Here is a 27135-nt window from a genome sequence, read left to right as displayed (position 1 = left end):
GCACGTCACCGGCGCGTGCGCACACCAGCTTCCTTTCATCCCGCCCTGGTCCGACGGCTCCATTCTTCCGACTGTGTAGGGGTACGGCGTGTCGGGAGATCCAGCTCTCCGCTGCTAGCGACAATCCCTCGGGTGAAGCGCGACTCCTGAGGTAGCTACGTTCTGGCTTCTGCCATGGTGGTTTCTGCATGCATCATGATGCATGCTCTGAGGACGAGGCAGCGCGTGTCCAGGGTTATGTCCCCCATCATGCCTTTCGTGGTTTGTGCCGCGGCGTTTTCCGGGAGCTGCGCAGTCACCCTCCCTTTCCTTTGCAGTCCTGAGCTCGCAGTTCTAGGTTTTGGTTGCTGCGTCCTTGGCTGGAGTGTGAGTACCGCGGGCCCCGCCTCAAGGGACGCACGTGCGGCAGAGGCCTGGAGTGCCCGGGCCCCGCGCCGTTAGGGTTGACTCCTGTGGGTCATTGAGGGCTGCGGGAGGCCCTCTGGGCCTGGGGTGGGGACCGGCCAGTTGCCACATGGTTGGCAGCTTCCCGAGCGCTGCTGCAGGCTGGCCGCGCGGCGGCCCAGCCCGGTCCTGAGTGACATCCTTTTCTGCAGTCAACCCGGCCCCGGAGCTTTGGGGCCCAGCCTCTTGCCAAGGCCTTAGGTCCTTGCGGCTAAGCACCAGGGGCATACCGAGCTCTAGACATAGAAGTTGCTTCGGGGACAGCCCCGTGGAACTTAGAAGGCCCACGAACACAGGGGCGTGAAAAGGCATGTGATGCCGATTGGCTCAAAAGTAACAGGTCTGACACTCCTTACTGATTTGAATAGATGGCCTGGGCAGTTTTCTTGGGAAAGGGGCGTTGAAGGGTACGGTCGCTCCTTTTCTAAGTACATGAACGCTCTCTCCCGGCATCATGGTTTTTCTAAGAGTGAAAGTTACCTCGCAGCAAAAGAACTTGGTGAAGCTAATCTTGAGGTATTACCTCCAAGGGTGCTTGTGAATTGGCCCCGCCACTCAGGGATAACTGGGTCTTACCTTAGTCGGATTCTCATGGATGAAGCAAGCAAAGGAGACAAGGCCACTAAGCGCCCCTTAAGCCAATCGCACGGGGCAGCGGAGTCAAGAGGAAGAAGTCCTTAAAGGGCCCCAGGCTCTGGTGGCCAGTTCGACATAAGCCTCTTCTTGGATTGCTGGAGAACTCAGCAAACAGTTGGAGAGTTGGTGAAGGGGAGCCATTTTATACTTTTTTGCTTGGGATGTGCTCTGAATGGCTTTCTGTGCAGGAAGCTGGTGCAGGGCTAGTCCTCCAGGCTTAGCTTTTCCATAGGTGAGGCGCCAGGGCTTAGAAGAAATGAAGCAAACGTGCTAGAGGGGGGTTGATGGTCAGCAAAGGCCTTGGGGGATGAAGGCAGAAGATGCTGGCGTTGAGAATTTCTTCTGTGCCTGGGATCTGAGATGGTGTGTTCCTGCTGAGGGTTGGCGTCATTGAGACATTGGTGTAAATGACAGGTGCTGGGATGTGCCTTGGTCTCTAGCTCCATACATTGCTTGATTCAGCAGATTTGGATGAGTATACCAGTCAGCGTCTTAGTTTTTCTTCCTGTGTCTTAAGGTGATACTCAACCCCCCCCCCCCCCACTTAAGTGTTAGGTACAGATGTTATCGGGTATAGGGGAAGAGCTGTCTAGCAAAGCCCTGAGACCTGTGTGTCAGGTCAGGGTACCACAGGTTGGAACAGAAATAGAACCAACAAACAATCCAGCCAAGGAGATTGGGTGTGGCAACATTATTAGCCCTGGGTCTCAAGGTGACAGACAGTACAAGTCAGCGTTTCTGAGTAGGGCTGGGGTATCCCAGGTGCAGAGAAGCAGAGTAGGAACTTGGAGGTTAGAATTTCACCCATGGGGCCTGGCGGTGGTGGCACACGCCTTTAATCCCAGCACTTGGGAGGCAGAGGCAGGCGGATCTCTGTGAGCTCGAGGCCAGCCTGGTCTACAAAGCAAGTCCAGGATAGCCGAGGCTATACAGGGTTCTGTCTTGAACTGCCCCCACCCCCCACCCCCCCGCAAAAAGAGAATTTCACCCATGAAAGAAGGCCAAGGTACGGTTCCTGTCATGTGTCTATATAAACTGCACTGTGGCTAACCCACTGCTGTGGCTTTTTGTGACTAAAAAGCTAGCCTTTACTCCTGAGTCCTCTTCACCTTCCAACTGCTGCTGCTAGCTGCCCATTTGGACATCAGACAGAAAGTCCCAGTGAGAGGCATTAGTTCACAGACTCACGCCAGGTGAGCCCAGGGCGTGCTACATTTTGGGTTGACGGGAATGTAAGTGGAGCTTCCTGACAGACCCATTCCCTACCCACCTTGTTCATTTCTGCTCCTGTGGAGACTAGATGGTACTGCGAGCCTATCACTCTCAAGACTGAGGTTGCCATGCTACCTCAGGATGTCCAGAGCACAGAAGGTATGGGGCTTAGGGCAAAGCCAGCCCTTCTGTGGAAATTCTCATCTCCCTCAGGGTCCAGTGCCCAATCCAGGTTGATAGAAGCTTTGAGAGCCCCAAATACTGTGCTCTCCTTTGCAGAGCAGTTGTAACTTGGCCCAAGGAAGCTGTAGCTGGACTATACATGGCTGTGCCTGGCTGTGTTGTATCTCGGGACCTAGGACCTATCAGGCCTTGTGTGCCACATAAGCTGCCTTCACTCAGGGACCCCAGAGTTCAAACATGAGCTTTACAGTTGACCTGAGGTGGCCAGACTTGCACTCTGAAGTCCAGCCTACGTCTAAGACACCCCCCCCCCCAAGCAGCCCTGGGGCGGGGGCTTGCTCATTCCTGCTCTTTAGCTTGTTCCTGCTATTGCCTAGCTAAAGCCTCTGGAGGAAGAAAAGCCAACCCTGTGTAGGCATGTGGGTACTGACAAACTTGCCCGAGGGGGCAGGGGCAAGGGGTGGGGTAGCTGAGAAATTCACTGCTACTTGTTTCCAGGCTGGTTTTCCTAGAAAGCTGCGGGTTTGCATATGTATGTCCTCCGGGAAAGCGATGGAGTTCAGGTATGCCTGGTCTGGGTGCAAAATGGCTAAAGTTCCCAGCCTGTTGTACACCTGTGGGGAAAGCAGGTTGGGGAAGACCTTGTCCCTTGGGAGCCTTTGCTGCTCGTGCTGATGTCGTGGGTTGGCACCCCTACCTGTGTGGTCTCTATCTCCCCAACCCAGAGGCGGCACCATTTCAGCAAGGGGCCCAGTACTAGTGTGGACACTGGGCCCTGGTGGCAGCAAAGCCTACAGCTTGGAGCTATGTGGACCTGGACCACTTGGTCCCTTGGAGATAGGACAGTGAGGGATGTCCTTGTCTTCCAAAGCCCTGCCAGTGAAGGGGAGAGGCTGCATTTCTTCTACAACTAAGGGAGCATCTGTAGGTGCCAGCTCACCCTGATGCAGATTGTTGTGTGCTCAGAAGACGACAAGGGTGGGAGCAGGTAGATTCCATGGTGGTTTTGCTTACCTCCTAGATAGTAGGAGCCCTAAGAAGCACAGGTCAGCTGGGTGTGGTGGCGCATGCCTTTATTCCCAGCACTCTGGAGGCAGAGGCAGTGGAATCGCTGTGAGTCCGAGGTCAGCCTGGTCTACAAGGCGAGTCCAGGACAGCCAAGGCTACACAGAGAAACTCTGTCTCGAAAAAATTAAAAAAAAAAAAAAAGAAAAAGAAAAAGAAGAAGTAGTATAGATCAGGGGCTAATGGAAGAGTGCTGCCTCCCAAGTTTGAGGGCCAGGCAGCCACCTGGGATTCAGTGGTGTGCATCTCTCATTTTTATCCTCTGTGGCCATGCCCCCTTGACAAGCAGCTTCTGGAAGGCCACCCAGGCTGCCCGAGCTGCCATCTGGCATGGGCGCTCTTTCCCACTGCTCTAACCTTGCTGCTTTTCCTTCATGCTGTCCTAGGAGGCCAAAGCAAAAGTAAGTACACCCGCATAACTCGCTGTATCTCCCTTCACCTGAGCCAAGGAAGCTCCTCTCCCCTCTCCCCCCACCCAGCCGTCACCTAGCCCGAGAGGCATACCTATGCAGAGTTGAGCTTGCTGGAATGGGACAGCGATGTGGTTAGCTGGTGGCAAGTAGGTACCCATGTGGCCTTGGTACCAAGCAGGTCATCACACAGCCCTCTGCCATATGGAGAAGTGGTAGCCAAACATGAAGACGTGGCCTGACTAAGTATCTGGCTTCCGTAGCTCTGTCCTATCCCTTTTTCAAAGGGGGAGCATTGGAAGTAGCTACAAGGGTTCGAACCTAGTTTGATGGGGGGCCAGCTTAGTGGACATTGCCGAAGGGAGTGGGCGTCACCCTAGACCTGTGGCCCTCCATGACACCGGAGCAGCGTCAGAGACTGACAGCCAGGAGGTTGGAGCCTTGCTGTGATGGCATGTATTGCCTCCTTGGTGACAGTGGGTGATGTCACAATGCTCTGCCTCCTGGGATCCGCCTCAGTCCCTGCCCCTGCCCCTGCTACTTGGCCTTGGTAAGTGAGGGGGTGGTCTGGAGACCTCTCTACGCTGGGCTTCTGTAGCTCCTGGTCCTGGCTCCTCACAGTGGAGAGAGCTTGGGCGGACTGCACTAAATAACTTTTTCTCACTTAGAGGTAGACATCAGGGTATGACAAGTAGAGGTTTCTGAGGTCCTCAGCATGGGTGAGGTTTAGATAGCCTGACGCTCTCCCAGTTAAGGGTTTGGTTGGATGTACTACAAAAAGGTCCTAGACAGTGATGTGAAGGATTTCTGTCCAGCCACGAGTGTTCCTCCACTGTGTGAGAGCTCAACAGGTGGCCAGGGTGTTACCTCAGAGCCACAGAAGCGGCATGATAGCAGCATCTGTGCCCTGGTCCTCAAGGGTTGAGGTTGTTAGTTGAATCCAGTCTACAAGAATCTTGATAGGATTACCGTTCTTTGGCAAGGCAGCCCTAAGAGCAGTTACCTGTGACCTTCCGGGCTGGCTGGTAGAGCCTGGAGCCACACCTGGTTTCAGGAGTAGTGAAGGCAAGTCCTCCCCCCTGTGTGGCTGTTGCTGTGTGCTTCAGAGCCACACCCTGCTAAGGGAGCAGACAGCTAAAGTCATGCAGAGCTTGAGGTCACACCATGTCCAGTACAGAAGCTGAGACTCCTGAGGCAAGAGTCTTGTCCACTAATTAGTGAGTGAGGTATGGTGTCCTGAGCCTCTGAGGTCCCCATGATGACCCGTTGGTTCAGATAGATGCAGAGTTGTATTCTGGTGGCCTCTTGATGGGAAGGTGGTGTCAGCTTTAGACTAGGGATCCCTGTTGGTGGTCTACACTCGTTCTCTGCTCCTGACCCATCCCTGTGAGGTCAGTCAGGCTCACGGAGACAGTCCCTTTCCTAAGATGTCTTATCCCTGCACTGGAAAGGCACACTGTGTGGCCAACATAGGCGCACGTGACTTTCCACAATGGGCTCCTTGCTGGTGCTCCATCCACCTGGGTGGCGAAGGAGGTGCCAGGCTCAGCATACACAAAACACGGGCCGACCAAGTTTGATTTCACATAAGCCATGAGTAATTTCTTGCTATAAGTGAACATAGAACATCTCGTAGGATGCGTTTATACTACAAAAACAAAACAAAACAAAAAAAACCCCTCCACTGATTGTTTATTAAAGTCCATTGTCAATGAGCACAGATGTTTGTTTTATTTGGCACCCTATCTGGGGGTGTCTGGTGAGTTTAGAGGTGTTGTTTAGATCCCTTTCTGAAGCTGTGGGGCTTACTGGATTAGCAAAGGCAACATTTGGAGAAATAAGACATGGATGTATGTATGTATGTATGTGTATACTGTTTTTGACTCACAGAAGTTCTTGGTGTGGATTTGGCTTTTGTGTGCCCTTGCATGTCATCTGGTGAAGTCCCCTTTGGTGGCCTGCCCTTCTTTTACCCAGGCTTCCCGCCTACCCTTGCCTGCTAGACTGAGGAGGGCAAGGGAGGCGGGTGCCCCTGCTATGTTGCAACTGCCTTCTTGTGCTTGCTTTTTAATGCTGCGCCCGAAGATGAGGAGTGGGAAGGCCTCTTGTGCGCTGGAGACCGTCTGGGAGGACAAGCACAAGTATGAGGAAGCCGAGCGGCGCTTCCATGAGCATGAGGCCACGAGAGCCGCCGCCTCTGTCCGGCAACTCCTGGCCGAAGTGCCAGCTGTGAACGGGACCAGCCAGGAGGGCACTGACGACATCGACGAGGCAGAGACCCCCAACACCAGCAGCAGGGACGACCCCAGGAAGAGCCACGAGTGCAAGAAGCCCCTACAGAAAAAGAGGAAGCGCTCCCCCAAGGGTTGGCTTGGCCAGGCGGACCTGGCCCTTGTGGGCCTCTCAGCTGACCACGTATGGCTGGAGAAGCCACTCTTCGACCAGGCAGAAAGCTCCTACCGCCAGAGGCTGGCAGATGTGGCCGCCCAGGCAGCCCAATTGCCTGCTCTGGCCCCTCGGGGGCCCTGTACGCATGGAAGCCATGTGGCCTGCCACCATGTGACCTGGGGGAGCTGGGTCAACAAGTCTTGCTTTGATCAGGCTGAGCGGGCTTTCATGGAGTGGTCTCAGGCCTTGCTGCTGGCTGCAGAAGAGAACTGCAGGCAGGGGATGACTCCTGACACAGGCCAGCAGGCTGTCACTCTAGACCTGGCCTCGGCCTGCCAGCCTTGCCCACCAGCCAATGGCCAGCCTCCTCTGGGCAGCCTGCAGGCCCTGGTGCGGGAGGTGTGGCTGGAAAAGCCCCGATACGATGCAGCTGAAAGGGGCTTCTATGAGGCCCTGTTTGATGGCCACCCCCCAGGGAAAGTGCGCCTGCAGGAGCGAGCCAGTCAGGCAGAGGGTGCTCGGAGGGGCCGCAGAGACCGCCGGAGTCGCAATGGCGTAGGAAACAAACGAGCTGGGTCAAAACGGGCCGATGGGGAGGCCCCCTCTGCCCTGCCCTACTGGTACTTCCTACACAAGGATGCAGAGGCCCCCTGGCTCAGTAAGCCTACCTACGACAGCGCTGAGTGCCGCCACCATGCTGCTGAGGCCCTGCGCGTAGCCTGGCGCCTAGAAGCTGCCTCCCTGGCTCACCGACCCACGCCCCGTTCTGGCCCATCCATGTCCAGCCTGAGATCCAAGTAGGAAAAATATGGCTGCAAGTGTTGGGATTGACTTAGGCTACAAACACAGGGACAGCTGTCTCTAGGCTGGGAACCCTCACACTCTCAGTGGACCTGTAGGGGTAGGGTGGACTCCATAGTGCTCTGTCCTTGAGGGTTACAGAGTTGTTGTGAGTCGTTGGTGTTGGTGGAGGAAGGGGTCTGTCTGCACAAGGCAAAGCCCCCTATCAAATAACCCCAAAAGACAGATTGTCACAGGATGAATGGGACCCTTGTAGCTGGGTCTCTGGTGTGTGATCATGACACACGCACAGCCCAGGTTATAGTATATGCCCATTGGGGTCCGCCCTCTAAAGGGTGTTTGGCCTCCGTGTGGGGAAAGAAACCTGCTAGCCCAGGGCCTCCAGGGGATCTTGCTCCAACACAGGTGGAGTAATAAGATTGGCCGGGGGAGGGCGAGTGGGGGTGGCCTACGGCCATGGGAGGTGTTCTCCTAGCCAGATATGGGTAAAGGACAGAAGTGGTCGGGAAAGGATGTGGAGGGTCCCAGGTCTCCTGAGAAGTAAAACCAGTCTTGCGTGGTGAGGGAGGAATGGGAATGGAACCCAGGGGTCCGTGGGCATCTCTGCATCCTGTCTCCCACCTACCTGCCGTCTGCTCACAGTGCTCCAGCCCCTCGCCAAGGTGTCCTGGGTGTGGAAGGCAGCCTCAGGCCTCTGTTCTTGTAAGACGACACTTGGGGTGGGCTGGTGATGGCCTTCCACACAGAAAATTGGCAAAATGGGATAAGGTAGTGAATGGTGGGCTCTGTGGGCACTTGGCATACCCTAGCTCCCCTACTGTGCCAGGTGCAGGCGCTGCATGGTGGGGCATTACTTGTAGAAGCATAGTGAGCCAGCCCCTGGTCTAGGATAGCAGTTCTCAGACACTTGGTTCTGGCTAGCCGTAGAGCTCTCATTGTGCCCTTGACTTTTTCTTTTTTAACCATCTTAATCAAAACAGACAAGTACTTTCAGTACTTATATGTTGAAAGAGACCAGCAAGCTTGTCGCATGCTGAGAACATGTTTCTGTGAAGCATAACTTTGGGTAGAGTGTGCTGACGGGTGGGTAGTTGGCGGGCTGTTGGTCTTAGAGCTGCTCTGGTGCTCTAGCTGCTGGGATGGGTTGCAGCTGGATGTTATGGCTAGAAAAGTCAGGGCTTAGGTGCTTAGTGGCCTGGAGGGTTTGCCTAGGGGTGCCCCTCCCCCAGGCCCTGGTAGGGGAGCCCATTTGGGGGATGAGAGGACTGTTCTCTTCCTTTTGTACGTGGAAGGGGCTTGGTGGTGTTGAACACTGTTTTGTGGTCTGAGGCAGCATCAAGGCAGCTCATGAGCCAAGCAGGGCTGTGAGCTGGTCCAGCACGTGATAGCCTTCCAGGCACCCACTTTGTTACCTCTGGCCTGCTCCAGAGTACTCAGGCAGGGTAGGCCTGGAGCCTGTGGGGAAGGTGAAGCCAAGAGGTCAGCTGCAGGTTTTCTAGCCACACTGACCTAGCCACTCTCTCCCATCTCAGCAGAAAGATGGCTACCAACTTTCTAGTGCACGAGAAGATCTGGTTTGACAAGTTTAAATATGATGATGCAGAAAGGAGATTCTACGAGCAGATGAACGGGCCTGTGACTGCAGGCTCCCTCCAGGTGAGGACTGTGCTGGGGGCTAGTGGGACGAGGTGGGCTGGAGTCGTGGTAGGCCGACTGGCCCTAAGGAGCCTTTAGAGGGCCTTGGCTGGCTCCTGGGGTGCTTGTGCTCTAACCCTAACACATGGGACAGCCCACTCTTGCTGCTTCCAGGCAGCTGGGGCCAGCAAGCAGACAGGTATCTAGTGGTATGTGGCAGGCCAGGCCTCAGCAAAGCTACCTGCAGACTTTGTGGTCCTGGCCTTCATCACCTCTGCTTTTCGCTATTGGAAGCTTTTATTCTATGTAATGCATTCTTCTTCTTTGTAATGCATTCTTGCTTTTTGAGTGAGGGTCCTTTGGGCTTTTGGGGTGTGTGTGTGCGTGTGTGTGTGTGTGTGTGTGTGTGTGTTTGTTTAAAAAGATTTTTCGGGCTTTTGGGGTGTGTGTGTGTGTGTGTGTGTGTTTAAAAAGATTTTTCGGCTTTTGGTGTGTGTGTGTGTGTGTGTGTGTGTGTGTGTGTGTGTGTGTGTGTGTTTAAAAAGATTTTTTTTTAAACCGAAACAAGACTGGTTCTTTCTGCACTGTCTGCAGGAGAATGGTGCCAGCGTGATCCTCCGTGACATTGCAAGAGCCAGAGAGAACATCCAGAAATCCCTGGCCGGAGTGAGTACCCACGGCCCGTGTACCCATGGGCTCGTGCTCGGCCAAATAGCATGTCTTGATTTTTTTTTTTTTTTTTTTTTTTAAATCCTTTGGTACAGCTGACTGTTTTGGCCTTTGGAGCAAGTTAGGGCACAGTGTGTGATGCTGTGCTCTTGTAGGACGTGAGTGCTGAGGCCTCTATGCCCACACTGTCATGGCAAATGGCCTTGTTCTCTAGACTTTTCCATGTCTGTCTTTAATGTGTACTGGAGGTCACTCTAGCTATTTCTGCTGTGGGTGCCGTGGGCTGGTATGCTAAGCGGTGCCATTTTGCAGGGTGTGTACTTCCGGTGCATGCCTTGGAAGCCTGTCCTTTTTGCTTGCTCCCTTGCCGAAGCAGCACGCATCTCTCCTCTCATTTAGACTGCTCTATTCCTCCTAGTTGGGTGGAGCCCTACATGGAAAGAGGACAAGTATTTAGTGAGGTATGCTAGTCAGTATCATCTTGAACTAAGTCCTAGGGAGGGACCTTGTGGCCTGCAAGGCCGGATAGCCTCCATCTTCTGGACTAGCTGCAGAAGGTATCCCTTTAGATAGCAGGCTGACGTGCTCAGTCTTCCTCACTCTGTCTCTCTGGAATGGAGTATATGCCCTGGAACAGGATTTCAGATAGCTCTAATGGGTTAGCACAACCCTACTGCTTAAAACAAGCCTGCTTATCAGTAGGTGGTCCTGAGGGCCACACGTCAAAAGAGGGCCAAAGACCAGTAGAGGGTGTTGCTTCTGAGGCTCTGAGCATCTCCTTGTCCTCCTGTGTCCCACCATCACAGAGATTCTGATGACTGAACCATTCCTACTTATTTCCTTCAGGTTCTTGTTTTCTCTTCAAACCCTTTTTAGCTTAGTTGTTTTGTTTGTTTGTTTGTTTTTCAAGACAGGGTCTCTCTGTGTAGCCTTGGCTGTCCTGGGCTCACTTTGTAGACCAGGCTGGCCTCGAACTCACAGCGATCCGCCTGCCTCTGCCTCCCGAGTGCTGGGATTATAGGCATGCGCCACTACACCCAGCCCCCCATTTGGCTTTTTAAGAGACAGGGCTTCTTTGTGTAACAAGTCCTGGCTGTCCTGGACTTGCTTTGTAGGCCAGACCAGGCTGACCTCGAACTCACAGAGATCCATCCTCCTGCCTCTGCCTCCTTGAGTTCTGGGATTTCAGGCATGCGCACGGCACCCAGCTTGCAAGTGTACGTTGTACCATCGTAGGATGTTCCTCCAGGTATTTTTGGTCCCGTCACATTTCTTGGCTTCCATCGAGATGGCTCTGGGGATTCATAAGTCATCATATACCTGGTGTCTAACCTTTCAAGTCTGCACCTTCCGCTCTTCCCACAGCAGCTGTTGCCAGCCTTGACACTTTGCTCTCAGGACAGCAAGGTACTTCATGTTCTCCTGTGCACTCTAGAGAGACCCAGAATCTCCCCAGCCATCTGGTCCTGGTTTCTCTCTGCTTCGTTTTCCCCTCAGTTTCTCGGCTCTCATAAGTAGCAAGAAGAAAGCAGGCTACACCTTCCACGCTGGCTTAGAAACCTCAGCTTCCTGGTCAGCTATCCAATTGCAGCATCAGGAAAGCTGGGGCAAGGCGATTGCCATAAGCTCGAGGTCTGCAGTGTAGAGCACAAGCAGTTAAAGATGAAGTCCTTCTCACTCAGAAGTCCTGGGGACAGCGGGGCTAACTCCCTGCTGTGCCTCTTACCTTTTGGGTTGTTTTTCAAGACAGGGTTTCTTTGTGTAACCTTGGCTGTCCTGGACTCAACTTGTAGACCAGGCTGGCCTTGAACTCACAGAGATGCGCCTGCCTCTGCCTGTGCTGGGATTACAGGTGTGCACTACCATGCCGGGTAGCACCCCCATTTTTGTAGCCAAGACCTTTGTGGATTCCTAGTTACTGTATTGGATTACCATAGCTAGTAACTGAAAATGACACAGATCTACCCACCTTGCAGTTCTGGGGGTCAGATCTTTAGAGGCATCTTGTGGAGCAGAATCAAGGTCTCCGAAGTCTGGAGAAAATCCACTCCATCTTTTCCACCTGTCTGACCATCCCCTTCTTGCTGACAAGCATAGAGCATCAAGAGCAGTGGTTCTCAACCTACCTAACCCTTTAACACAGTTCCTTATGTGTATGAGCCCCCCAACCATAAGATTATTTTCATGGCTACTCCATAACTGTAATTTTGATGCTGTTAAAAATTAATAATGTAAATCTGTGTTCTAATCTTTCTTGTTTTGACCCCATAAAGAGATCGAGACCCACAGATTGAGAGCCACTGATCTCGGTCCTTAGTTACATCTATTAATGTATTAATGTACATCTGCTTAACTGTGTGAACCAATGTTACAAGCTTTGGAGAATCAAGTACAGCCATTCCTAGGGCTCTGTCCTTCCAGATGGTCAAGAGTGCGTAGCCTTTTCAAAAGGCTGCACACCCCTGACCCCTTGGTCCTGCCTGACGTTTGTTAGTTCTCATCTTGCCATTCTCAAATCCACACTCATGATCCCATGCTCAGGCCAGGTAGACATGGGGTTGGGATAACAGATTTGTGCACTTGGCCAAGCTCAGCAGCCATTTTCTGCCTTGGCTCCTTTGGGCTGTCCCTTTGTCCTAGGCCTGCTATTTAGAGAGGGAAAGTGCCCAGGTGTTTTGGAAACAGCCCCTACATTCCAGCCTAGCCTCCATTCACATGTGTTCTAGTCTTTGGCACTGCATGGCGTTGCTTGCAGATAGACCGACCGTACCTCCCTTCAATGCTCACTCTGCCAAATCCTACCGTAGGACTCTGCTGTCACACCAAGTATTTAAAAAAAAAAAAAAAAAAAAAAATATATATATATATATATATATATATATACACACACACACACACATACATATATATGTTTATTTTCAGCGCAAGTGCTGCTCTGCCAGGTCATTAGGTCTGAGGTTCACGAACCACTTGTTTGACAAAGGCCCACGTCTGCTCTGTCTGTTACCTCTTGCATGGAGCAGATTGTGCCTAGCTGAGAGTGCTTGGCCGTCCCCCAGAGGAAGTCCTAGCAGGGCCTGCTGAGAGTGGCTGGGCTGGGACTTGCATGTAATTATTGCTTCAGCTCCTGTAACCCTCCTACCTCTGGGTGGAACTAACGTCTGAGAGCATGAAGCTTGAAGGCTAGGTTTCCTGCATGGGGAGCCTGCCCTGTGCCCTCCTGAGCCTTCTGAGGGCCACCTCAGGAACAAGATCACAGGTGCTGGCACCACCTGCATATGCCTTCCTTCTAGCTCCTCAATTGCTTTCCCCTCCTGTTTCTAGCTCAAGGTGATGCTGCCCAACTCCCCTGAGGCCCTGGGCCAGGCCACCCCTGGGACTGTAAGTCCTGCTGCTTTCTCTGTTTGGCTCCCTTGGCTCCCTTGCTCCGCCTGGCTGTGAACACCACAGTGGGCTGTACAGCCATTCTCCCTGAAGACAATAGCTCTTCACTGCTCACCCTTAGCAGGAAGTTAGTCTTGTGGTCCCTTACCTATCTAGGCCTTCCTGTGTTGCTTCTCCAGCAGATCCTTGACCAAGAGTAGTAGGGGACCCATAAAGACTGACTGAGCCTGGCCTCTGCTTCTGAGTGGCTATAAGGGGATCCCAGAAACAGGCAAGAGCACTGAGACTGGCTTTCTCCTCCCTCACAGAGCTCAGGCCCTGGGGCCACCAGTGGACCTGGCGGAGATCACAGTGAGCTCATTGTACGGATTGCCAGTCTGGAAGTGGAAAACCAGAACCTTCGAGGCGGTGAGGGCTTGGGCCTGACAGATGGGGCTCCAGTTCCAGCCTCTGCTATCTGACTGGTGTCTGCTTGTGCCCACAGTGGTGCAAGACCTGCAGCAGGCCATTTCCAAGTTGGAGGCCCGGCTGAGCACACTGGAGAAGAATTCACCTACTCACCGAGTCACAGCTCCACAGACCCAAGTGAGTCTTCCTGCTTGGGAAGGGGCCTTAGACATGAGGTCCTGGCTTGCATCTCTACCTGCTGACTGACTCCAGGGCCAGCTGGTTTGGTCTTCCTGGGGAGCCAGGCTGAGATGTGAGAATGTCTCCCGAAGTCTGGCTTTTCTCCAGTTAGCTGGAGTGTAGAGGTCTGGATGAGTCTCTTAGCCTTCCTCCTCCCTCTGTGGCAGCACGTGTCTCCTATGCGTCAAGTGGAGCCCCCAGCCAAGAAGGCAGCCACACCAGCAGAGGATGATGAGGACAATGACATTGACCTGTTTGGCAGTGATGAGGAGGAAGAAGACAAGGAGGCTGCCCGATTACGAGAGGAGAGACTACGCCAGTATGCAGAGAAGAAGGCCAAGAAGCCCTCGCTGGTGGCAAAATCCTCCATCCTCTTGGATGTCAAACCTGTGAGTGGTAGCGTGACAGGCCTCTGGGAGACATAGCTGGAAATGGAGGGTGAGGCGTTGTATGGCCTGCCCACGGGCTTAGCCTCTGACACAACTTGGGTCGTGGTGGAAGTTTAAACATCTTGACATAAGAACAGAAATGTAGGGCCGGAGAGATGGCTCAGAGGTTAAGAACACTGCCTGTTTTTCCAAAGGTCCTGAGTTCAATCCCTAGCAACCACATGGTGGTTCACAACCATCTATAATGAGATCTGGTGCCAATAAATAAATAAATAAATCTTAATAAAAAAAAAAACCAAACAGAAACGTGGAGTGGGACACATGTAAATTTGGGCCTGTTTCTAAGGGCTCTATAAAGAAGCACATTTGTGTCCTGTAGTTCAAGGGAGCGTGCTGTAGGTATTTCCCCTGGTGTTCTAGAGAGTTCTAAGATGTCTCACTCAATGCCTCTTCTACCCTCCCCCCACCCCAATTCTCTCACAGTGGGATGATGAGACAGACATGGCCCAGCTAGAGACTTGTGTGCGTTCCATCCAATTGGATGGGCTGGTTTGGGGGGGCTCCAAGCTCGTGCCTGTCGGGTATGGTATCCGGAAGCTGCAGATCCAGTGTGTGGTGGAGGATGACAAAGTGGGCACCGACTTGCTGGAAGAGGAGATCACCAAGTTTGAGGAACATGTGAGTGGGCACCAGGGCAGGGAAGACAGGGTGGACCCTGGGCGTGTCCATAGGAACAGGTACCTCTCAAAACCCAGTCCAGAGCATGAGCTACAGGTCCCTTCAGACAATCTGCAACCGCACCCTTTGTCTCCATCCACAGGTGCAGAGTGTTGACATCGCAGCTTTCAACAAGATCTGAGAGGCCAGGAGTGTGGCTCATGTGTGTGAGGACCTGCTGAGATTAAAGACTGAAACTCCGCACTTTGGCTCTTGTGGTGTTACTTGGTGTTCACTGCTTGCTCTGGTCCATATTTGTCCCATCCCTGCCCACCGTGTTCAAGCTGTTTGAGCCAGAGATAGAATCTGTTGGGTCAACATCTGTCCACCCTGTGCCTCGTGTCCCTGCTGTTGTGACCATGTGGAGTACACCTAGGCCTGTCTTAACATTCCTCCTCATTCCTCTTACCCCTGGAGGAGCACTGCTGCTAACTGAAGACTTAAGTGGGGCACATCCTTTTATATTCTGGGATGGTTAAAATATGGGCAGTCCATTGTGCTGTGTGAAATTTGCCTGCCATTCCCCTAAAATCCTTTGTGGTCAGTGCTTGTGTAGTGTCTCTAGACTACAGTGCTGGTGAAATAGTTGAGAGGGAGGGGTACCAAGTGGGGCTGCTTCCTGTCTGTGATGTCCCTCATGATCCTTAGCCATCAGGAAACAATGTAGCCCCTCCCCCTCAATCGGTTTTTGTTGCTGCTCTTTTTGGTTTTTTCAAGACATGGTTTCTCTGTGTAGGCTTGGCTGTCCTGGACTCTCTTTGTAGTCCAGGCTGGCCTCAAACTCACAGCGATCCACCTGCCGCCCAGCACCCCTCATTAAAGAGACTTTGCTGTGGGGCTTGAGATGCAGAATCCAAGGAAAGCTGTCACCTGTCAAGGATGAATTAGCTTAGAGCACTGGCTGCTCTTCCAGAAGATGGAGGTTCAGGAACCACATGGGAATTCAAAACCAGTTGGCAGGGGATTTGATGCCCTCTGGGCATAAATCTCTATGTATAGAAACACCCATACGCTTTTGGGTAGGGGGCCGGCAAATTTTGCTACTGGCTGTCTGGAAGTCTAGGCCTCTGCCTTCCTAGTGGGATTGAAGACGTTCACCACACTCTTTAAAGTGTCCTAGGATACTGACTCCCTACAAGTCTGGCTGCTGGGTTGAACAAACATCCCCCCCTAAGCTGATGGCTTCAGTTCCCCTGTTACACCTAAAAGGCAGCTCTGTCCCCAGGGGCTCCTGGCTTTCCTCAGTTCTGTTTTGCCCTTCCCAGGCCTGGTGCAAGAGGCCAGAGTAAGACACAACCTGGCCAGGCAACTCCAGCCCTGTTGTGAGTTTTGCTTTTCGCACCGCTAGTTAGGGTCCACTACCCTGTAAGAACCATTCGCAGGGGCAGGAGGCTAGCTGGAAAAAGGCTGGGATGGGGGTGTGCCAGTTTCCTATCCTGTTGGTTTGGGTCCCTGCAACTCTAGCTGGGTAAGTGGCTTGCCCCGCCCATTGCTGCCGGGAAAAGCCCTACCTCCGGGTGAGTCGGTTCCTTGGAACAGTGCCCTAGAGGGCGGAGTAGAGCGCCATTAGCCTGGAGTGTAAGTACGGAATGGCGGTGGAGCCGGACAGCGAGGGGCGCATGGTGGTACGGCCGCTGCTCACCGACCTCTACCAGGCCACCATGGCGCTGGGCTACTGGCGCGCGGGCCGGGCATGCGAGGCAGCGGAGTTCGAGCTCTTCTTCCGCCACTGCCCTTTTGGAGGTTCCTTCGCCCTGGCCGCCGGCCTGCGGGACTGTATGCGCTTCCTTCGTGCCTTCCGTCTGCAGGATGCAGGTAGCTCTGCTACCCGCACCCGTACTTGTCTGTCTGGGAGGGAACTCTGCTCCCTCAGGACCGAGTCTCCGGTGCCCTCTCAATGTGCCCCTGAACCTCCGAGGGGGCCCTGTACTTCCCTGTCTGAGTCCTCCCGCAGACTACATGTATTCTCTATTAACCCAGATGTGCAGTTTCTGGCTTCAGTGCTACCTTCAAACACTGACCCTAAATTCTTCGAGCATCTTCGGGCCCTTGACTGCTCTGGGGTGACAGTGCGGGCCCTGCCAGAGGGTTCCCTCGCCTTCCCTGGGGTGAGTGGCCTGTAAGCTAGGTGGATAGGAAAAGGGTGGGCGACCCAGGAGGTCCCACTGCGGAGCTGATCACTCGCCCTGCCCTACAGGTGCCGCTGCTGCAGGTGTCTGGGCCCCTCCTCCTAGTACAGCTGCTGGAGACTCCGCTGCTGTGTTTGGTCAGCTACGCTAGGTGAGCCCAGTCCGAGTGGTGTAGACCATGCAGAAGCTCTGGGGCTAAGTCCTCCCCCTGGGGTGGCTTTGCACCCCTCACCTGGCCTCCCCTGGCCTGTCACTCCTTACAGCCTCGTAGCCACCAATGCTGCTCGGCTTCGCCTGATTGCAGGACCTGATAAGAGACTACTAGAGATGGGCTTGCGGCGAGCTCAGGGTCCAGATGGGGGTTTCACAGCGTCTATCTACAGCTACTTGGGTGGTGAGGCCTGGAAGAAACATAGTTGGGGAAGGGGAGGTACCTCCATCTCTGGAGTTCCCTAAACCTGCCTGCCTTCTCACCCCAGGGTTCGACAGCAGCAGCAACACTCTTGCTGGACAACTGAGAGGTGTGCCGGTGGCAGGGACCCTGGCCCACTCCTTTGTCACTTCATTTTTGGGTAGTGAGGTGCCCCCTGACCCGGTTAGTACTGTTTTGTTTTGTGTCAGGGTCCTATGTATCTGAGGCTGGCCTTGAAATCTCCATCCTCCTGCTTCTGTCTCAGTGTATACTTCCACGCTGGGCCCACTCAGTACCTTTCTCAAGCTAGCTTTACTCTAGAGGACAAGATTCCAAAACCAATTCTTACCCTAGCCAGGGTGGCCTGGGCCCTGCTGTATATGCTGGCGGATACTGCCCTGGGCACTTAGTCCAAGGCTGCGCTAGAAAGCTGGCATTACATGGCAGTCACCTTTGCCCTGAGGCCATAATTTCCTGGCCCCTCCCAGGCCTTGCACTGCGCTCTAGAACTGTCTTTTACCGATCTCTTTCTACAGATGTTGGCTCCAGCTTCTAGTGAGGGCCCCACAGTGGACCTGCCAGCTAGTGTAGATTTGTGGCTGAAGCGTGTATGCGTCTACCTGGGGCTAGAGGCTCAGCAGCCACATCCAGGAGAACGGGCAGCATTTGTGGCCTATGCTCTGGCCTTTCCCCGGGCTTTCCAGGGCCTGCTGGATTCCTACAGTGTACGCAGGTGAGCTGTGAGCATTCTATCAGGTTGGCCTTGGTAGAGCAACTGAGGCCCTGATCCCTTGTTTTCCATGCAGGAGTGGCCTTCCTAACTTCCTGGCCGTAGCCCTGGCATTGGCGGAGCTGGGCTACAGGGCAGTGGGTGTGAGGCTGGACAGTGGTGACCTGCTTCAGCAGGCTCAGGAGATCCGTGGGATTTTTCGAACTGTCGGTGCTCAGTGAGTTCTCCATGAGGGGTGTGGTATGCCTGTAGGAGGCCCAGGGAGATGGGACTTGGACAAAGAAGAACTGTCTCTCCTATAGCGAGACCATGGGCCTCTTTCAGTGGTAACTGAGAAAGCTGTGGAAGGGAGGACTAGGGTAGGACCACCAGGGGCTAACGGGGAGGGAGGGAGCAAGGAAGGATGCCAGGGTAAAACAGGAGCATCTTGGGGGGATGCTGCCTGTGAACCCATTACATGCAGGTTCCAGGTGCCCTGGCTAGAATCCGTTCCCATTGCAGTCAGCAACAACATTGATGAGAAGGAGCTAGCTCGACTGGCCCAGAAGGTAGAGTGGAAGAGGGACAGGTGGAGGGTAATCCAGAGGGCGCTGGCACGCTACAGGTGGCAGTTCGGCTCACGTGTCACCTCCTCTACCCCACAGGGCAGTGAGGTGAACATCATTGGCATTGGCACCAGTGTGGTCACCTGTCCCAAACAGCCTTCTATGGGCTGTGTCTATAAGGTAATGACACTGTTTGGTCCCAGGTAGGGCAAGTCCGGAAGATCATAGGTGGTAGGGGACGAGGGTCCAGCTACCCAAACCTGTCATTGCAGCTGGTATCTGTGGGAGGCCAACCTCGAATGAAGCTGACAGAGGACCCCGAGAAGCAAACACTACCGGGGAGCAAGGCTGCCTTCCGGTTCCTAGGCTCTGATGGTGATTTTCCTCTGCCTCTCCTCTGTCCTTTTTCCAAGTCTCTGTCCCCTGCCTGATGTTATTCTTGCCTCTTACACAGGGTCTTTGCTATTGGACCTACTGCAGTTGGCAGAAGAGCCCCCACCCAAGGCTGGGCAGGAACTGAGGGTGTGGCCTCAAGGGGCCCAGGAGCCCCGAACCGTGAAGCCAGCCCAGGTGGAGCCATTGCTGCGACTCTACCTGCAGCAGGGACAGGTAACTGCCCTCACCTGTACCTTCAGCTGAGCTCTGAGGCAGATACAGCATCTTGCCCTACCTTCCCTTTCCCTTTCCCTGCAGCTGTGTGGGTCACTTCCATCTCTGGATGAGTCCAGAACATTTGCCCAGGAGTCCCTGAGCCGCCTCAACCCTGCTCATAAACAGATGCAGAGCCCTGCGGTGTATCCGGTATGCCTGTGGGTGGCCTGCCCCCCTGTGTCATGTGTACCCCCTCCGACCTGCTCCCCAGTCCCAGCTGCCCATATCCCCCCTTCTTCTTTCTGCAGGTTGCGTTGTCAGAGAAGCTTCGGGCACTGGTAGACAGTTTGGGTGCTGGAGGTCCCTTGTGAAAATCACAGGGCTGGTGAACTGCCAGAAAAAACATTCATTGTACCCACAGTTCACAGGGCATGGTGGTGCACCCCTTTAATCCCAGCACTTGGGAGGCAGAGGCAGGCGGATCTCTGTGAGTTTGAGGCCAGCCTGGTCTACAAAGCGAGTCCAGGACAGCCAAGGCTACACAGAGAAACCCTGTCTCAAAAAAAAAAAAAAAAAAAAAAAACAAAAATAAAAAACTGTACCCACAGCTTGTCATGTGTCATTAGTCCACAAATTTCGGCCATTCACTTGGTTTCTAGGAATTTCCAGACCCAGGCTAGAGTCAGGAATATGAGGAGGCATGGCACAGGCTCAGTTAATGATTAAAAAAAAAAAAAAAAAGGAATAAAAAGGAAAGGAGAGGACATGGCTGCTCCTAGGTATGGTGAAGGAGTTGATTATAGATCAGTGGGAGAGAGAGCATAGCCAGAGGCAGACACATCTGGGAGAATCCAGAATGGTCCTGACCCTAAACCATGTGGGGAGTTGGGGTGGGGAACGGAGAGAGGGAAGCCAAGTACAGCAGCCAGGAGGCCTGTACAAAAAGAGAGCAGGTAACCAAAAACTCCGGATTGTATAGAGAAGAGCCTTTGTAGGAAGGGCAGCCCAGCCCCTGGGTTGGAGAGCTCAGGGTTGAGGGCAGGGTTATACCAGCCATATCCTGTAACAGGTAGGGACTGAGGGATGCTGGGAGAACCTGGAGGCATGCACCGATTTGGTATGTTAAATAGGCACTTCAGCTGCTTGGCCTGGGTTTGAGACTTAACACCCCACTTGTGGGAAGGTAGCCATGGGGCTGGGCTGTGGGAACCAGGTCTGAGTGGAGGGTTTGTCTTTACCTTTGTTTTGAGGATCTTATGCACGCTCTCACCTACTAGAGGCAGATAGGGGAGGTTCTACCGTTGAGATGGGGTGTCAGGGTGTAATCATAGCCTCGGGCTCCCATATCTGCTGAGGGAACCGTCCCCCATCAGTAGAGACGTCTCGGGCTTCCCAAGCCACCTGTGCAAGGTGAGCTATCATCTGTTACAGCCCAATCAGGCGCTGGCCTTGGGTGAGGTGGGAGGGGGGAAGGGTGTGTGTGTGTCTCAGTTTCTGACCCAGTAACCAAGGAAGAAAGAGATGAACACAGTGGAAGATCCAAGGAGTGGCCCAGTGAGGGCTAGAACTGTCTGGGCACAGCAAGCTATGCAATACTCAGGAGGAACTGCTCGGGAGGGAGTGTCTTAGTCACCATTCTATGGATGTGAGGAGGAGACACCAGGGCCATGGCAGCTCCTTTACAGTTAGTTACCTGGCTTACAGTCTTAGGTTAGTTCGTCGTCATCACAGTAGGGAGCATGGTAGCAAACACGCAGACATGGTGCTGGAGAAGTGGCTGAGGGAGTTCTACATACAGAAAGAGAGCCTGGGCCACCCCTCCTAATCCTAATCTTCAAATAGTGCCACTCCCTGGTGACTAAGCAGCCAAATGTATGAGCTTATGGGGGGGGGCATTCTTATTCAGACCACCACCGGATGTTCATGGCTTGGCAGGAGGCAGAGTTGGGGCTTAGGTAGCCTGAGGTACGGGAAGGCCCACTACTTGGAATACTTCCACCATCCACTTCCGCCCGCCCAAGTAGTCTGTTAGACCAGTTGATCCAGCTCCCCGGGCGGCAGTCCCTATAGTGTGGCTGGCTGGGTGGAGAGTGGGGATTTAGGGGCAGAGGTTGGACCAACTCTGGAGAACATGGACCTGGAAAGGAAGGGCCACAACTGGTCATACAGTACACATACACGCTGCCTAGGCAGCCATGGGGACAACAGTCTCAGCCAAGAGGTGGACGGGCATATAGGACATAAGACATACCACCTCAGAAATAGGTAAGGATGCAGAGGGGTCCACAGCCACAATAGTGGGCACTTGCAAACGTACTTCTGAAGACATCACCTGCCCTCACTTCGTTTGTTCCACACCCCAAGTATCTCAAGCTCAAGGATGACGACAGTATCCAACCACAGACACACCCATTCCCGGGGTGTCCGGCTGTGTGACAATACAGGAGCCTAGCTTAGCCAAGCCCCTAACCCTGCTGGGGACTCCACAGAATGATCTCAAACTGCCCTGGACCCCTCCCCCAGGCAAGAGGAGCAGTCCACTATCTCCGTGGGTACTGGTGGGCAGACCCAGACTGTGTAGACTGGTCATTCTACTTGGCTCTGGCAGCCTGGCCAGAATCCCTTCACAAGCCTGTGCTAGGATACCCTCTGTGATTTCCCCAGCCAACGACTGGCACATGCGCAAACACGCATGCCCGCTCAAACACGCATGCCCACGCCACCACGCCCGTCTGTAGGCCCGCCTGTGGGCCCGCCCGGGGCCCGATTCTAGGTCAGGTCTGGACACAGCTTCACTGGAGGAGTGGCGGCAGGTGCCGCCGGTGGGAACACCATGGCTGGGGGTGTGTGGGGTCGGGGCCGGGATGGCCCTGTGGGGTCCCTAACTCTGACAGCTCTAGCTGAAGGAATCCGGGCTAACCAGGGACAGCCTGTGGGACCTTCTTCTACAGGCCCTCAGGCTGAGCACTTGGAGCTTAGACCTGAGGCGGAGACCTACACTCAAACGCTCACTCCTGCCTTTGAGGCCCAGCCTGGAAATGAAGTGGTTGCCCCCACAGCTGGCAATGAGAGCTGTTCCCCAGACAGTGCCCAGGAGTCAGCCCCTGAGAGACTCTACCAGGTAAGTATTGAGGAATGGTGATGGATGATACAAGGTTTGCCTGTTTACTGAGAGGGTACAAGAGGATGAAAAAGATCACAGGGGAAGAGGGTTTGCAGCCATCTGAGGGATGGGGAGAGTGGGGGACTAGGGAAAATAGCCGAGATAGGTTTGGGGACTTAATAAACTTGTTCCACCTTCCCTGCATGGCCTCCCAGTATCCCTGGGAGGAAGGAACCCTTGCAGACCTTGCGTTGTATACAGCTGCCTGTCTGGAGGACGCAGGCTACGCCGGGACCCAAGCAACAGCGCTCACCCTGTCCTCAGCCCTGGAGGCACGGGGCCAGCGATTGGAGGACCAGGTTAGCATACACCCCCACCCCCACCCAGAGAATCCTGAAAGCCTCCCTTCAGGGCTGGACAGGAACACAACTTGGGCCACACTCCCCCTAAAGGCTGCTCTGGGTGTAAGGTGGGTGCAGTGCTGGCAAGAGTTTCTTTCCAGTTCCGGGGGGGGCTGACCAAAAGGACATTTGTTTCTTTTTACCCAGGTCCACGGCCTAGTGCGTGGGCTGCTGGCACAGGTACCTAGCCTGGCAGAGGGAAGACCCCGGCGGGCAGCCCTACGGGTGCTGAGCGCGCTGGCTCTGGAGCATGCGCAGGACGTGGTGTGTGCGCTGCTACCCAGTTCACTACCCCCTGACCGGTAACCTCCCCGCCCAGCCGCTGCCCCACGCGGCTTCCTTCCCTCTTCCCGCTTGATTGCTTGATCATAGAATCTAGTCCCTGCATCACAGAGCTGTAAGGGAGCGGGGCCTCCCCTCCCCTCGACCCTAGCTGCTGCCCTAGTGCGAACCTGGGTTTAGTTTGACACACCCACCCAAACCCGCCTGCCTTTTCACCTGCAGATGTGTGGGCGGGGTAAAAAAGCACGCTGGCTTGAGTGCCTGGAAGCCGCTGGCTCTTTGGGGGTTCATTTGCCACAGAAGTTATCTTTGGCTTATTCTGTACAATAATTTTAATAATGATGATGATGATAATGATGTGAGGTCTGTTTCCCTGTAGCTGACACAACAGTGTTCAGTGTTGTCCAGATGGCTGCTGATCTCTGGGACAGGCTCTGTTGTAGTCTGCATTTATTTTCCTCTGGGATATGGGATAGTGGAAGGGTAAAGGATGGTTTACATGCGGAGCCTTCTCCTAGAGTCGTAGGTCTTCCCTGAGGACCCCACGCAGTTCCTCCTCACTACGTGACCCTTTACCCCCAGGGCAGCCGCTGAGCTGTGGCGCAGCCTAAGCAGGAACCAGCGTGTAAACGGACAGGTGCTGGTGCGACTGCTGTGGGCACTGAAGGGCTCTGCGGGTCCTGAGCCTGAGGCGCTAGCTGTAAGTGGTTCCATCCAGCAAGTGCTGTCAGGGGGCGTGGCCTGGCCACGAGCAGCCAATGAGTAGCTTTGTGGTGGTGGTGGGGCGGGGGCTGCAGACTACCTCCTGAGTCACCACTTTCGCGCGATGTTCCTATACACATCCAAAAGTTGACAGACTTCCAAGGGTGGGCTCACTTGATCTGCAGGCCACACGTGCTCTTGGAGAGATGTTGGCAGTCTCTGGCTGCGTGGGAGCCACTCGAGGCTTTTACCCTCACCTGCTGTTGGCACTGGTCACACAACTGCATGAGCTGGCTCAAGGTGCTCACTCTCCGGACAGCCCTAAGGTTTGGGAGCCTTCTCAGCGAGGGCCACCCCACAGCCACGCCAGGTAAGAAGATATACTTGGATAAGTGAGGTGGGGCAGGCTCTCCTCACCCTCACGGCCCACTGCTCTACTGTTCCCGCCAACCAGCTGCACAGTGGAGGCCTTGAAGGCCCTGCTCACTGGGGACGGTGGCCGGATGGTGGTGACATGTATGGAGCAAGCAGGAGGTTGGAGGAGACTGGTAGGCGCCCACACACACCTGGAGGGTGTCCTGCTGCTGGCCAGGTGAGGAGGTACCCCAGGACAGCACAACAGGAGGAGTCTCCCTGCTGGCCAGGTGCGATGGGGGCATGGGGGAGGTGGTGGACACAAGCCCTTCCAAACAGAGGAAGAGCTGCCTTTTACCCTACTCCAGTGCCATGGTGGCGCATGCCGATCACCATCTGCGAGGCCTTTTTGCAGACTTGCTTCCTCAGCTCCGAAGCACCAACAACCAGCAACGGCTTACAGCTATGGCCTTCTTTACTGGGGTGAGCCAGCTTCCCAGAAGGGTAGTGAGAGGGTGACTGCCTGAGGAGACACAGAGATGCACTGACTCTGTGCCCCTTGCCTAGCTGTTGCAGAGCCAGCCCACTGCACGTCTTTTACGTGAGGAAGTCATTCTGGAACGGCTTCGAACTTGGCAGGTTGACCCAGAGCCCACCGTGCGCTGGCTAGGCCTACTGGGCCTTGGCAACCTTGCAATGAATCATGGGAAGGTGCCCGACCTGGTAGTGTTGGGCGAGGCGGGTTATAGGCCGGGTCTGGAAGGGTCCAGCTACAAGTCCTGTCTTTGTAGATCAGGCACGTGAACACGCTGCTGCCGGTACTCCTAAGAGCACTGGGAGATGGTGATGCGCGGCTCGTGGACGCTGCACTGGGCGCGCTGCGGAGACTACTGCTGCAGCAGGGAGCACCCCTGAGGCTCCTCAGCTCTGAGCTGCGACCACGCCTCCCACCGCTACTGGACGACGTGAGCAAAACCCTGCCCTGTGGTCCTATCCCATCCGGCTTGGAGTTGTCCACAGATTCTCAGCCCCACCCACAAACTCTCCCTTAGGGTCCCCACCCAGTTGCCTGTGGGCCTGCCACCAGATGAAGGCCAAACCTACAGCCCTGATCAGACTCGACCCTCCTCACTCTGTGCTGACCTCCGCCCCCCGCCCTCCCCCACTCTTGATTCCTTGAGCTCTGACCGTCTTTTCCCACGAAGGCTCGGGACTCTGTTCGCGCTTCAGCAGTGGGGCTCCTTGGAACGTTGGTGCGGCGGGGTCAGAGGGGTCTCCGGTTGGGGCTTCGGGGACCCCTGCGGAAATTGGTGCTACAGAGTCTGGTGCCGCTGTTGCTGCGCCTACACGACTCCAGTCAGGATGCTGCTGAGGTTAGTGTTTTTTCTGCCCCATATCTGTCCCATCCAGTACTTTCCACTCATACCTTGTGTCCTCTCTGGAGGTTTCTAAGCCAGGCACAAGGGCCTCCAGGACTTCCCTTGGGCTGCTATATTAAGCACCTCACCCTGGGCTTTGCCAACCTTTTCTGGCCACAATCCCTTTCTTTCCACCACTTGCTATCTCCTGGGCCCCTAACTTTGCTTGCTTCCTCCATTCCAGAGCTCAGAGTGGACACTGGCCCGCTGTGATCGGGCCCTTCGATGGGGCCTGCTGGAGGAGATGGTTACTGTGGCCCACTATGACAGCCCTGAGGCTCTAAGCCGCGTCTGTCACCGCCTGGTTAGTAGAAAACACACCTTGATGAGGAGAGGATATGGTCAGCTGCTCACTTGTCCTGAGATCCTGCAAGGCACTCCCCTCAAGACAGAGGCTCTACCTGAGCTAAACACGAGCACCGGGCTCCTTTGAGACTAGGCTAGTATAGCCTTCGTTCATGTTGCCTGCTCCAGTCCCTTCTCCATGAAGGATTGGAACTTCTGTCCTGTCATGCGCATTTGTATTCCCAGGTTCAGCGATATCCAAGCCATGTTCAACATTTCCTGAGTCAGACCCAGGGCTACCTGAGGAGCCCACAGGACACCTTGCGCCGGGCAGCCACTGTGCTAATAGGTGAGGCTGACTTATCCACCTAGGGCTCTGAGGGCTGGGCCAGCCTCTTTTAGGGCTGGGCCAGCCCTTACTGGTTTACTTTGGTACAGGCTTCCTGGTCTATCATGCTAGCCCCAATGGAGTCAGTCAGGACTTGTTGGACTCTCTGTTCCAGGGTGAGGACCCAGCTGTACCACGGGGTAGAGTGCTGGAGAGGTGGAGGGTGCTGGAGAGAGGTGGATAGGACAGAATGGGTAAGGGCCGGCCCCAGGTTCCTCTCCCACACAGACTGAGTTGTCCCTTTATACAGACCTAAGACAGCTGCAGAGCGACCCAGAGTCTGCGGTTTCCTCGGCAGCGCAAGTATCTGCCCAGCAGGTGGCGCTGCTTGCCCGGGCGCGGGTCCAAAGACGCAGCCCCCGCCTCTTCCGCTTCCTCCGCCACCACTCACACCCTACAAGGCCCCATCCACTCTATGAAGATAGTCCATTCCTACGCCGCAGCCTTGCTGGCCGATGGAGCTGCCCTGAACTTTGTTGAGCCAGGCCCGGTACCCAGATTCGTGGGCATACGCTTGCTGTCGCCAGTCCCCATTACAGCAGATCTGCAGAAGAGGATCTATCCAAGGGTCATCCTGGGCCTGGTGCTGGACACTGGTGCCCGTTGCCCTTTAACTAGTTTCTATGGCCCACCATGTGACAACTGTGTGTGGATGGCACATTCCACTTCAAGTCCCTCTTGTAGTCTTGGTCCATCTATTTATTCTTTAAAAGGCCAGGTCTGTCAACTACCCGCCTTTTGGTCCAGTTTCTATCGGGCACCTGCCCTGGATGGATAGCATCTGCCTCCCAAGCAAAAGTCTGATGGAGGTATTGAAGTTGGTAGCACCGTGGTTGTGCTCTCTTCCAGTGGTCCATCACTCCTGTCTCTTCCATCCCCTGTTCCTTACAGCCGTTCTGGCTCATGTCTCCTTTGTTGAGGAGGCATTGACCTGCTCTCCTGTCCAGACCTGCTGTCCCTATTCCTTTGGATAACCAACCCATCTCCTATCCCCACTTACGTGAGAACACACCTGTACAATGGTGTTTTCTGGAAGGTGTCTCTTAACATCCCTTTATGCGGGAGAGCCCAAGCCAGGATTGCACCCCTGGCTTGAAGCTTGTGAGCAAGCACTCCACACCCACTAGACTGTGAATGAGTATGTCATTACCCAATGGCCTGCATGGGGCTCCACTGGGATGGCATAGCTGGATAGACAGGAAGAGGCAGCCATAGTTGTGACCCCACCCCTACAG

The 27135-nt window shown here is 54.5% G+C and overlaps 3 protein-coding genes across 10 annotated transcripts; all 3 read left to right on the top strand.

The window, feature by feature from the left end:
• The first annotated feature begins 32 nt into the window (after positions 1-32).
• Eef1d (eukaryotic translation elongation factor 1 delta) lies at positions 33-14764 on the top strand. Of its 8 annotated transcripts, none has more exons than XM_051159755.1 (9): positions 33-151; positions 8672-8795; positions 9369-9440; positions 12768-12824; positions 13136-13235; positions 13312-13412; positions 13622-13843; positions 14327-14521; positions 14664-14764. In XM_051159755.1, the coding sequence occupies exons 2-9, from the start codon at positions 8679-8681 to the stop codon at positions 14700-14702; spliced, it is 903 nt and encodes a 300-aa protein (XP_051015712.1). In that variant the 5' UTR covers positions 33-151; positions 8672-8678; the 3' UTR covers positions 14703-14764. The 8 variants fall into 8 exon arrangements, with proteins under 8 accessions (XP_051015712.1, XP_051015715.1, XP_051015711.1 ...); XM_051159754.1 differs by lacking the exon at positions 33-151 and adding an exon at positions 205-366; XM_051159756.1 differs by lacking the exon at positions 33-151 and adding an exon at positions 271-366 and having other exon boundaries at positions 8675-8795.
• Positions 14765-16146: 1382 nt separating this feature from the next.
• Positions 16147-19428, top strand: Naprt (nicotinate phosphoribosyltransferase). Its single transcript, XM_051159750.1, has 13 exons — positions 16147-16375; positions 16541-16668; positions 16758-16840; positions 16953-17083; positions 17169-17284; positions 17638-17834; positions 17908-18048; positions 18295-18379; positions 18476-18556; positions 18649-18751; positions 18831-18985; positions 19070-19177; positions 19276-19428. The coding sequence occupies exons 1-13, from the start codon at positions 16150-16152 to the stop codon at positions 19336-19338; spliced, it is 1617 nt and encodes a 538-aa protein (XP_051015707.1). The 5' UTR covers positions 16147-16149; the 3' UTR covers positions 19339-19428.
• A 2320-nt stretch (positions 19429-21748) lies between these two features.
• Mroh6 (maestro heat like repeat family member 6) lies at positions 21749-26741 on the top strand. Its single transcript, XM_051159326.1, has 14 exons — positions 21749-22088; positions 22286-22429; positions 22619-22773; positions 23336-23453; positions 23641-23825; positions 23910-24047; positions 24178-24292; positions 24377-24520; positions 24601-24774; positions 25015-25182; positions 25412-25531; positions 25759-25861; positions 25951-26016; positions 26151-26741. The coding sequence occupies exons 1-14, from the start codon at positions 21801-21803 to the stop codon at positions 26378-26380; spliced, it is 2148 nt and encodes a 715-aa protein (XP_051015283.1). The 5' UTR covers positions 21749-21800; the 3' UTR covers positions 26381-26741.
• The last annotated feature ends 394 nt before the right edge of the window (positions 26742-27135 follow it).

This window comes from Acomys russatus, chromosome 17 (assembly GCF_903995435.1).
Source record: "Acomys russatus chromosome 17, mAcoRus1.1, whole genome shotgun sequence".
NCBI classification, from domain to species: domain Eukaryota; kingdom Metazoa; phylum Chordata; class Mammalia; order Rodentia; family Muridae; genus Acomys; species Acomys russatus.
The sequence above is the reverse complement of the archived record's forward strand: the minus strand, read 5'-3'. Positions and strand labels throughout refer to the sequence as shown.